This window comes from Atractosteus spatula, unplaced genomic scaffold (genome assembly GCF_055471065.1).
Source record: "Atractosteus spatula isolate fAtrSpa1 unplaced genomic scaffold, fAtrSpa1.hap1 Scaffold_168, whole genome shotgun sequence".
Taxonomy (NCBI): Eukaryota; Metazoa; Chordata; class Actinopteri; order Semionotiformes; family Lepisosteidae; genus Atractosteus; species Atractosteus spatula.
In genome coordinates this window covers 3,493-15,484 of record NW_028296728.1, presented here as the reverse complement: position 1 = coordinate 15,484, position 11,992 = coordinate 3,493, and the positions used below count along the sequence as shown (strand labels likewise).

The following is an 11,992-nucleotide window of genomic DNA, read 5'->3' as shown; positions in this document are numbered from 1 at the left end:
TGCTGGGGGATGATACTGGTGTTTGGAACAGAATGTTTCCTTGAATACTGTCAATTACTGTCAGGCTGTTCAGTGAATGTTCTGAATTATCTTACAGCTTCCTCTACTGCTCTGATCCTATACATTTGAAATCACTTTGGAAAAAAGAGCATGACGACTCAGATCTGCGACCATTACTCAGACTGGCAAGATTCAGGATCCAACATCCTTCAAATGAGAGGGCAGCTCTGGCCTACACAGACTGCACCTCCTCTAGTGACGCACAAACACGCAGAACCGTGGAGGCAGTTTGACCTCTAAGTGTGTGAAATAAAACATGATCCTGGGTGCCTCCAGAAGCAGGCCCATCTCGCTCAGTGGGAGCTGGGATTACTGGTTTCTCCTCCTGCTCATGCCGAGAGCTGCCAGAAAACACAACCAGTCGGACAGACCTGCCCACAGACATAGATGCACAGAGACGGGCAATACCAGGCACAACCAGAGACAGGCACAGACACAGGTACTCAGAGACACACTGACAGACGTGCAGAGACAGATAGACAGGCAGGTTTTGACACGAAAGGTGGTTTATTGGAACTGGTTTTGTGTGTACGAGCAGTTCGACCAACATATACAAGCTTCCCTAGCTGTTCCAGAACTTTAAAACAAAAATAAAACCTATTAAAATAAAAATAAAAATCATTTATTATATATTAACCCCAACAACAGTAGTAATTGCTTGCTTGTGGCACATCACAAAAATCTTGGACAAGTGTAACCTGGAGAATCACAGTGTCTGAAGGAGCAGTGGCTGTGGTGTACAGCACTCCCTACAGACAATAAATATGAGGAAAGAACCGCAGCTCCACGGCTCTTGTTTCTACAGGTCCATACTGTACATCGCTGTGGGAGCGGCCGAGAGACCAGACCTCTGCTGCCTCTCCATCTCACCACACCACACCATCAGCATCTGGAAATGTTCTGCTTCTTTTCTCAAATACTTCTTTTTTTACATGTGATATTTATTATTTTTAATACAATACACAGATGAAAGAAATCTGGCAATCCTGCATTTTTACATGATCTCTATGAATAAAAATAAATTCATCAGCAACAGTAATAAAATTCCATAACAGTATCAGAGGCGACACCGGGAGAGCTTGTCTTCGAGGAGGAAAGGCAGCAAAACTGTGCTGTGTGATTAACTTGTCATGACTGTGATCCTGCACCCCAGTGCAACGCCCTCAGACCAGGCAACAGGTTCTGCACCCTGACTGCGCTGGGCGCCCTGCTGCTGTCTCTGCAGGAATCAGAAACGGCCATCCGCACAGACCTTGTGCTAACAATACAGAACTGACTGGGAACCCACCAGGACGATAAATTCAGGAGATACAAAGCGAGAAGCCCATCAGGCAGCTGTGCCTGCGAGAGCTCTGGAAATCTCTCACAGAGACGATCTGGTCAGTGCCATCCTGCGGACATTCTACAGAAAGGTTTATTACAGCCAAACTCTGCGGACAGTTTTATTTAACGTGCGGATCGGCCACACCCCTCTGCCTCTCTCAAAGACAAGCGTAGGCCCCCCAGCCCTCAACCCTGCTGCAGATAACGGAGAAAGCCCCCCCCCACTCCTCCTCGTGCTGCTCGATCATTCATCAACAACACAACAAACATGGAGAAAAAAAATTACCAAAAAATGTATCATATATATTATATCTAACTGCATGTATGTCACATTCAGAGTCTATAAAAACTACAATGCCTTATGGAAATCAAACCTCCTCCTCCCCGATACCCCAGTCTGACAGCGCCTCCTGCTGGATGGGGGGAAACCCACAGCACCCCTTTGTGGGACAGCCTGTGTCAAGCCCCTTAGGCACAGGGGCTGGAGCCCAGTGAGGCAGGTCTAAAACTAACCCACTGGGAGCACAGGGACCCCCAAAATCATCTTCATCATCACTAATCACACAACTGGGGGGCTCCATCTCCCCAGTCGCTAGCCCCGCACTGCTCCTCGTGCACGCAGACAAGACATACAGCAAATTTGCACAACTCTGGTCATTATAATCCATAAAAGGATAGTATTTTAAGGAAAAAAATCAGTCTTCAGCAAACTGGTTGATCTGGTGCTGGGTGAGTGGCCTGTCTGCCTGTGAGGGAGCCGAGGGGAGATAGAATCCAACACATAGGGCTCACACTACTCTCTAGTGGCCCTGAGAGGAGCAGCAGGGCAGTCTTTACAGTGGAAGCCCCATTCACGAGCGCAGAAACACACACCTTTAATCAGTGCAGTGTTTCCATTCCTAGCCAAGGCTTACTGCTCAGAAACAAACTGATAAAATGTTATGCAGGTTGGTGCTAGACTGAGTAATTCCTATAGTTGATCCAGGTCCCAGAACTTGAGCCTTTTCAACTCAGTGTACATGAAAGGAAGAGCTTGAAAATCAAGAGGCATGTTCTGACACAGGCAGCTGTGGGCTCTCACGGGCTCTCCTGCCACACAAGCAGCCCAGGCAGACTGCCCTCCCCGCCACCGGCCCAGCCTGGAGCCCATCAAAATCACCAGACACCTCCTGACTGCTGCTAGGACAAACAGACAGACACACAGTGACCGATATATACAGATACAGAAGAGATATGTATGTACAGCTCCCCAGCCCTGTCACTCTCCCTCCCCCAGGGGACGCTGGTCGTCTCTCATCACACAAACACAAAGCAGAAGATAAAGAACAATGTCAATCCAGGGGTGCCGTGCACGATGTCGCTGTTCTGCACCTCTGTCCACAGCCAGCAGCCGATCCACACCCACACCCCGGGGCGCCTGGGCTACAGGGCGACCCAGACACACCTGCTCAAGTAAAACGTATTGGCACTTTTGCACATTAACGATGACGGGGCAGGTGGGGTGCAGGAGCGATGTCTTGTCTTCCAGAATTTTGGGGGAAAGTGGCGCCACCCCAACCCCAGAAGCAACCATTCTCCTCCTTCTACCTCTGCTCCCATCTTCGCTCCATTCCTCCTAGAGTCTCATCTTTGCACTTACAGAAAACAAAAGTTATCTCCAAAAATAACTAATTCTCTCTATAACAGTACGACCCCGGACCAAAGAAAATTAATCCATCTTTGGTCCCCTGCCCATCCTCACCCACCCCCAAGCCCAGCTCATGTGTGGCACAATTCAGTCAGTCCCTGCGTTGGCATTCCTGATCCACAGAAAACTGAGCATTGACAACAATTCCCCCTGCCCTCCATGGTACTGTCCACCTCCACCTCCGCTGGGTTTAAGCAGTGGTGCGGTCCACCTCCACCTCCGCAAGGTTTAAGCAGTGGTGCGGTCCACCTCCACCTCCGCTGGGTTTAAGCAGTGGTGCGGTCCACCTCCACCTCCGCTGGGTTTAAGCAGTGGTGCAATTCTCCTCCCCCTTTTCTCAGTTTAAGCAGTGGTACTGTCCATCTCCCCCTCCACCCAGTTGAAGCAGTGGTGCGGTCCACCTTCCCCTCCATTCAGTTGAAGCAATGGTGCGGACCACCTTCCTCTGGTCTCTCTCTTCCAGTGCAGAGGCAGACTGTAAGTCATGAAATCTGGGAAACAGCTGCAGCTCCAGCCCAGGAAAGTGGGGGTAACCTGGCAAGGCCAGGTGTGACAGGGGTAGGGTAGCTTGGGGAATAAGCATACAATCCTAGCCTACTCCTCAGGGCATCTGCAGTATGTTTGAGAGATCAGGACTGAGGGCGCACAGCTACCTCCAACCCCCAGAAAATCATCTCCACTATTTGTTTCATTGTCCTCCTGCTGACAACAGCAGCAGGCTCACATTATTTAAAAAAAGGGATCATAGGCCAGAGATGGGCTTAGTGTTGAAGCCTCTCTGGCATTGTGCTTGTATCTGCAGTCCTGATACCCCAGCGGTGTGGCCACACACCGAGCGATGACACCAGCTAAAGACCACGCACGAACATTATGCACCAGAGACACTGCAGCTGTAAGGGGGAAGGGCAGTGTGCAAACTGCTTACTATCAGATCAGTTTCTTTATTAAAAATCAGAATTCTTAAAATAAAAAATAAATAGATAAAAAGACAGTCCAGCTCTAGTTCTGTCTGAGCTCAATGTGCTATCTCAGGCCATGTCTTTGAGGAAGCAGTCTAGAAGAGAGGTTTGACCAACAGAGATCATTAATAAGATGAATGGGTGGGGTGGAAAGGTGAAGGGTGAGGGAAGGGAATGAGGGGATTATTTCATACAGAAGTAACCAAGGTAGTAGTAGAAATTCGTGGCCCATCTCCCCCACAAAGACTCAACAGTAAATACACAGCACAGTTACAGTCCCACTGCAATCCACCAGGGGGGGCCAAAGACTGCAGTCCTATTGCAATCCACCAGAGGGAGCCAAAATTAAAACTGCAGTCCCATTGCTATCCACCAGGGGGAGCAAATGACAGTTTGCACTGCTGCTGGTACTCCAAAAATATGTTAAGAGTACTGAATATTTACACTTGAGTGCTGGGGTGAGGGTGTGCTCCTGTGAGGAGAGAGGATGGAGGGATGGGAAGGAGGCTCTACAGCCCGTTGCTGTTGCGATGAGTGAGTTGTGGTTTGGAGAGCTCCACCACCGCTGTGCGGGTCTTGCCAATGACCTTAGGTGCCCGGCGGAGCAGCTTCTGGGCCTCAGTGAAAGCCTCCGTCAGCTCCTTCTTCCACTGCACAAACTCTGGGTCACTCTGAGGAAAACAGAGAGAGATTGAGGTGCAATTAACACCCGAGAGACACAGGCAGCGGGAGGAAAGGAGAGAGGAGAGAGGAGGAGTAACAGGCAGCGAGAGGAGAGAGGAGAGCAGGCCTAACAGGTAGTGAGAGGAGAGGAGTAACAGGCAGCAAGAAGAGAGAAGAGCAGTAACAGGGAGCGAGAGGAGAGGAGGAGTAACAGGCTGCAAGAGGAAAAAGGAGAGCAGGCCTAACAGGCAGCGAGAGGAGAGAGGAGCAGTAACAGAGCAAGAGGAGAGAGGAGAGCAGACCTAACAGGCAGTGAGATTGGAGAGGAGCAGTAACAGGGAGTGAGAGGAGAGAGTAGAGCAGGCTTAACAGGCAGCGAGAGGAGAGAGGAGCAGTAACGGAGTGAGAGGAGAGAGGAGAGCAGGCCTAACAGGCAGCGAGAGGAGAGAGGAGCAGTAACAGGGAGCGAGAGGAGAGAGGAGAGCAGGGCTAACAGGCAGCGAGAGGAGAGGAGGACTAACAGGCAGAGAGAGGAGAAAGGAGGAAGGGGGACAGGCACACAAAGACAGCTGATGTGCAGTGACAGGATGGCTGAGGGGTGCTGACCTCACACTGCAAGACGAACTGTTTGCCCCCCTTGATGCGCAGTAGGATACATTTCTTCTCCTTAACCTGCGTCTCCTCCACTGACACTATCTGCTCCATGGTCAGCAGGTTCTGCTGCAGATTCACAAACAGGGGACTGTTATACCACTGAGAGAGAGGGAGAGAGGGAGAGGGAGAGGGAGAGTGAGATGGATGGAGAGAGGGAGGGGGTGAGGCAGTGAGATGGGAGCATGGAGGGGAGGATGGAAGGGGTGGAGGGGGCCCGAGCTGTTACTCTCAGGTGAGGCACTCTGGGGGCAGTTACTGAAGAGCAATACAGAAAACACTGTCAAACACAGAGATCCAAAACGCATACCAATGCACAGACAACAGCTATAATAATGGAAGTGAACCCCAGGGGCTTGGCACTAGCAGTGGGAGGCACTCCAGGACCTGGCTCTGAATGGACACACACAAACTGGGCCTGCGAGGAGGATCGTCACAGGGGACGCTGCCAAGTGAACAGCGACTTACAAACTGACAAAACAACGAGATTATTAGTTACTACGGAACACTGGGCAGAGGTCTGAGCCACACTTAGAGATTCAGTTAGTAGCACAAGCCTGATTAATGCTCCACCAGGTTAGTGCTTCATTGCCAAGAGTGACTCCCTGACACTCTGCTGTCCTGACCAGCTGCGGGGGTTGTACTCACTGGAAAAGGAACTGGAATCAGGAGAAATGGGAGGGAGAACTGGAATAAAACTGGGAGCTCGCTTGAACAGACTGAATCTGGAACAGAGACACAACACTGTTTCTCAGGAGCTCCAGGGAAAGAGGATTTATGGCGACAGACAGCTGAGGGCACAGCCATGCCCGGAGTACGCCACCCCTCTGCGTGATCATTAAAATCTGTGTCTGCTGTTGAACCTGAAGGGGTTCCCAGCGCAGCACTGCAGACAGACCAGCTGATGCTAGGAACACTGGTCGACAGGAAGGGAGGGAGCCTGGTGAGGGTCTGTGGCAGGTCAGTGGCACACAGGGATTGGTAGGGGCATCTGGCTCTCCAGCTGTGCCTCTGCCCGAGGCGTCTCCATCAGGCTGTATGCACGTGTGTGTTTCTGCACAGCAGGGCAGCGACAGCTTCTACACCTCTGTATTCAGGGGGTGCACAACGAGGGGTTAGTAGAAGCCTTGCGGTTTCAGTGCAGTTTTCAGTGGCCTACAAAAACAGTTCTCATTAGAGGCCAGCTGGCCACTGTGAGCTGTCCTGGGCCAGAGCAGTTAGAGCACTGCTGGAGACACAGAGGGTGAGAGGACCACCTGTCCGCGTAGAGATGTGTGTGTGTTCAAACGGTGCAGGCTAGTTTGCCTGTGAAAGTGCATCGACTCCAAACGCTGCACAGCGGCTGAACAGGGGGCTTCACTAGCAAATGGATGGAGAGCACAACAGAGGCCCCCAGACATGCCCTGGTAGGACACACACACACCGCCGTTGGAGAGAGGGGCTGGGGGGCTACTAGGCACACTGAGCTCTTACCAGTCTACGCTTTTTATAGATAATCCAGGTTTCCTAGACAGAGAAACAACAGACAGGACAGCTGCATTCATTGGACCAGATACACGCAAGCAAACGCGTGCACCTGTCACGGAAAGCAGATTCCCAATGCACAGCAGTTCAGTCCACTCCAGGTTTTACGGTGAGCACAGAGCTCGAGTACCAGGGGCTCATGATGCTGTAAGGCACAAGGTACCGCTCAGGTACACAAGGTGGACTCACAAGAAGCTATCAATCACAAAATCTCCAACAACAAGAGCCCTGCAAACTCCAGTCAAACCTCAAGTGGACCAGACTGTTACACCACAGTAACATGCACACTCAAACCCACTCTCACTCTCCTGCTGTCTGCGTGTCGGCATCAGACAATGAATCCAGGCAAATGTCACTGTGATCCCATTGGGACTGTGTTCCTCTCAGATCAACACGCATACTCACATTCTACGACACCGCAAAACAATGACCATGAGAGCAGTAATAATCACACCAATACAGTGAAATAAGAGTCCGCCCTGCAGGTCACAGCTCTGCCCCCAACTTCTGAAAATGGGGAGAAAGGCATTACAGAATGATCCACGTTTCCATGGCTCTGTTCCGAATACTAACCCTGTCCGACTGGAAAAAAAACATCAGATCAGTTCAGTTATGAAGAGAATAAGTCAACAGAGAATATACCAATCTCTCTGCTAAATTTTCTGTCCACCTGTCTGTCCACCTGCCCGCATGTCTGTCTGCCTGTCTGTCCACCTGCATGTCCGCCTGTCCACCTGTCTCCCTGCCCACCTGTCTATCCGCTCAGCTGTCTGTCTCCCTGTCCTTCCACATTTCTGAAGCCAGAGCACGAGACGGAGAGCCACAGAGCCGCAGGTGAGAAACAGTGTGCAGACCGAGCTGTGAGAGGGGAGAGCTTACCCGGGACTCCCCTTCACCCCTCCACTCCACACGGTTGGGAAACAGGTAGAAGTAGCGCCGCTGCCACTGCGTCAGGAAGGGGTTTCCCAGCTTCAGCATGTAGCCATGCATGATGCAGTCCTTCCCCAGGGCATAGTCTGCACACACAGAGAGACACAGGGTTAACAGAGGGCAGAGTCTGCACACACACACAGACACAGGGTTAACACAGGGCATAGTGTGCACACACACACACAGACACGGGGTTAACAGGCATAGTCTGTACACAAAGAGAGACACAGGGTTAACAGAGGGCGTAGTCTGCACACACAGAGAGACACAGGGTTAACAGAGGGCATAGTCTGCACACACACAGAGAGACACAGGATTAACAGAGAGCGTAGTCTGCACACACACAGAGAGACACAGGGTTAACACAGGGTGTAGTCTGTGTACACACAGACAAAGGGCTATCAGGGCGTAGTCTGTGTACACACAGACAAAGGGCGTACTGTGCACACACACAGACACAGGGTTTTTAGGGCGTAGTCTGTGCACACAGACACAGGGCTCACACAGGGCATAGTCTGCACACACAGACACGGGGCTCACACAGGGCATAGTCTGCACACACAGACATGAGGCTCACACAGGGCATAGTCTGGACACACAGACACAGGGCGTAGTGTGCACACACAGGCACAGGGTTAACAGTGCATAGTCTGCACACACACACAGACACAGGGTTAATACAGGGTGTAGTCTGTGCACACAGAGAGACACAGGGTTAACACAGGGCATCGTCTGTGCACACAGAGAGACACAGGGTTAACACAGGGCGTAGTCTGCGCATACAGAGAGACACAGGGTTAACACAGGGCGTAGTCTGTGCTGAGAGACACAGGGTTAACACAGGGCGTGGTCTGCACACAGAGAGACACAGGGTTAACACAGGGCGCAGTCTGCACACACACAGAGACACAGGATTAACACAGCGGTACTTTGCACTCTGAGGTTAACACAGAGTGTGACAGACTGCACACATAGTGTGACAGACAGTAGTTGGTTGGCTCAGTATAAAACTGCATGGAGCAGCCCTCACCCAAAGCACTCTGCACATGTAGCTCTTCATAGGAATGCAGAACTTGCATAATTCAGGGAGCAGACAGATAGGACAAAGGTACACAAAGACTAATATCTTCTTGATGTGGAACAGCCTATAACAAGGTGCAATCTAACCCCCTGGCCTGGAGGGGGCGTCATGCTAGGCACTTACCCTCCTCATGGCCCAGCTGCTTGTTCTTGGCTCTCTTGCGCGCCTCAATCTTGTCAGTGTCAGCGTTGACAGCTTCATATACGGTCTCAGCCACTTCCTGCTGCCAGCGCTCGGAGATCACTAGTGGAAAATTCTTGTACAGCTCCTGATCACTGTCCAGCAGCTGGAGAGAGAGAAGCAGAACAGTCCAGAGAGACCCATAATTAATAATAATAACAACTCATTACACTTATATAGCACTTTTCTGGACACTGCACTCCAAGCTCTTTACAGGTAATGGGGATCCCCTTCACCACCACCAGTGTGCAGCCCCCACCTGGATGATGCGCCAGATCACTCCCAGCTCACCAGCTCTCAGTGGGGAGGAAAGCAGAGTGATAGAGCCAGTTCAGAGATGGGGATTATTAGGAGGCCATGACTGGTAAAGGCCAGGGGGGAAATGGGGCCAGGACACCGGGGTTACACCCCTACTCTTTCCGACGAACGCCCTGGGATTTTTAATGACCACAGAGAATCAGGACCTCAGTTTTACATCTCATCCGGAGAACGGTGCCTTTTTACAGTGTAATGTCCTTGTCACTATACTGGGGCATTAGGACCCACACAGACTACAGGGTGAGCGCCACCTACTGGCCCCACTAACACCTCTTCCAGCAGCAGCCTTAGCTTTCCCAGGAGTCTCCCCTCCAGGTACTGACCAGGCTCACACTGCTGAGGTTCAGTGGGCTGCTGGTGGTAGGTTTCAGTGTGATATGGCTGCTGGCTTATATAGAAGGAGAGAGATGGAAAGAGGGACAGACAGTGATTAATAAGACAGTCATGTAGGGAGAATAACTGGGATATAGCAGAGACGGTGCACAAAGGGCATGGTCTTATTCCAGACAGAGAGGACAGAGAGTGGACACTGTGCTGACCTTGATGCCTTTGGTGTCCTCTTCATCGAAGGAGCCGATGTCGAAGGCGTCTGCTGCGTTCACCTCCCCCCGCGGCGGAATTAGAGGCGGAGAGTACTGCAACCATGAGACACACTGCGTCACCAAGACTGAGCACACCCAGACAGACTATACAGAGACAGAAGCACACAAACAGTCTCACCTTCTGCAGATACACCTGCTGCCAGTCGATCCCTTTAAAAAACACATGCTCCTTCACCTCCTGAGCCCTAAAGATGACAAACACAGTCACTGTCTCTAGCGATTTAACTTCTTTCTTCCTCCCCCTCTCTCAGAAAGGGCAAACTAACATGACCTCCTGGGAAGGAAAGCCACTGAAGCGAACCACTCTGCGCTCAGTGTCCTGAAAGGCTGGTGTTCAGCATGTGAACTCCACGGGCTGGTCAGTGCTGTGTGAGTGCATCCCCTGTGCCTGCTGCTCTCCTCTCTGTCACACACAGTTACACCTGCACTTGATGACCAGATCCCCCTCCCACCCCACTGCATTGCCAGCATTGAACACCAGGTAGAAGCACTGAACTCCTCTCAATACAGAGAATACTGGCAGGCAGAGAAATAAAGATGATTCAGAGGCACTGAGAAAGAGGAAAAGAAGATGGGGGAAAGAAAGTTACAAATGACAGAAGGCCATTAGGCCCACCTAGGTTATTTGCATGCTAGCAGTCAATTCATAGCAGGATCTCATCCGGCCACTTCCTGAAAGAAGACAGGGTATCAGCTCTTACACCCGTAATAGAGACATGACATTTCCTCTGAATTATAATAATAAAATACTAATAACAGCTCATTAATCACTGAATATCATATGCAGAGGATTTCTGCCTCTCCCTACTGACGGACGTGACCTATGCCCTGAGGCAGGGACCACAGAGCCTCACCCCCGGCCCAGACAGCCCAGCCTCTTGGCAACATCGCGCTGCAGCAGCCCTTCCAGCAGGGACTTCAGCTCCGGGGAGAACGAGTCTGGCAGCTCCACGTTCTGAGAGACAGAGAGAGGTGGGGCGTGAGACTGAAGCGGTACAGCTGTCAGTGTCAGTGTGCACAGGTGTGTGATCCTGGTCTCTGACAAGAGGTATGTGTCCCAGGTGTGTTCCAGGTAAGAGGGAGTGACACCGACAGCTGTGGCAGTTCAAACTTGCACCCCACCAGATGTGTACGTGTGTGTCCCTCTGGTGTATGGACAGGTGTGTAGGTGCTGTCCTTACCATGGTGAGCGTCATGCGGTCAATTTCATGTTTGTCTTTGGTCTTGTGCTGCCGGAACGGACTGTGCCTAGACAGACGGACAGGTTACTGAGTACTTACTGCATTATAAAATAGTACAATAATGACACTTTCACTGTACATAAACAAGACTGGTATCTTAATTATTATAATCCAATACAACAATGACTGTGGCACCAGCCCGTCATCTCTGAGCTGAACCTGCATAGAGAGCAGAGGCTGGGAGACACACACACGGAGGCCAGGAGCAACTTCAACAGACAAGGCTGATAAATTACACAAAGGAACAAGTAATAGGTTTATTCCCTGCTGAAAAAAGAAAAAAACACAATGTTTCAGCCGTGGAGCCTTCTTCAAGTGTGAGAAAGACAGGGCAGTAAGCAAAGGTAATGTAGTGGGAGAACAAAAGCTCTCTCCCAGACGTAATTTGTTCTCCCACTACATTACCTTTGCTTACTGCCCTGTCTTTCTCACAGCTGAAGAAGGCTCCACGGCCGAAACGTTGTGTTTTCGTCTTTTTTCAGCACGGAATAAACCTATTACTTGTTCCTTTGCAGCCTACGCATGCTGACGCAGCTCCCCACCTGAACTACTACAACTTACACAATGGCTATGGACACAAGGAAGGTGATGGAGAGAGAGAAAGGAGATATAGTGATGGGAGGACAGAGAGAGAGGACAAAAAAATCCTCACACCTGCAGGAATAAGAACACCTCTCAATCCCACTGGGAGAGGGTGGAGACAACTCAACTCAATAGAGCTGGCAACCCAGTGTGTGATCTCCTCTCCCAGCCTTAGGAACAGACAGTGAGCC

The 11,992-nt window shown here is 50.9% G+C and overlaps 1 protein-coding gene across 2 annotated transcripts; it reads right to left on the bottom strand.

The window, feature by feature from the left end:
- Nucleotides 1-979: 979 nt before the first annotated feature.
- LOC148809086 (G protein-coupled receptor kinase 3-like) lies at nucleotides 980-11,316 on the bottom strand. Of its 2 annotated transcripts, none has more exons than XM_088909315.1 (8): nucleotides 11,160-11,316; nucleotides 10,833-10,933; nucleotides 10,097-10,163; nucleotides 9,916-10,011; nucleotides 9,002-9,164; nucleotides 7,747-7,883; nucleotides 5,299-5,412; nucleotides 980-4,700 (listed from the first exon to the last, which is right to left on the bottom strand). In XM_088909315.1, the coding sequence occupies exons 1-8, from the start codon at nucleotides 11,172-11,174 to the stop codon at nucleotides 4,539-4,541; spliced, it is 855 nt and encodes a 284-aa protein (XP_088765441.1). In that variant the 5' UTR covers nucleotides 11,175-11,316; the 3' UTR covers nucleotides 980-4,538. The 2 variants fall into 2 exon arrangements, with proteins under 2 accessions (XP_088765441.1, XP_088765440.1); XM_088909314.1 differs by having other exon boundaries at nucleotides 5,299-5,445; nucleotides 11,160-11,315.
- Nucleotides 11,317-11,992: the final 676 nt, after the last annotated feature.

Coding starts and splice junctions, on each gene's coding strand:
- LOC148809086 (XM_088909314.1), bottom strand. Junction 7,884..9,001: donor GCAGCTGGGCCATGAGGAGG/GTAAGTGCCTAG, acceptor CTGTGTGTGCAG/ACTATGCCCTGGGGAAGGAC. Junction 4,701..5,298: donor AGTTCGTCTTGCAGTGTGAG/GTCAGCACCCCT, acceptor TGTTTTCCTCAG/AGTGACCCAGAGTTTGTGCA.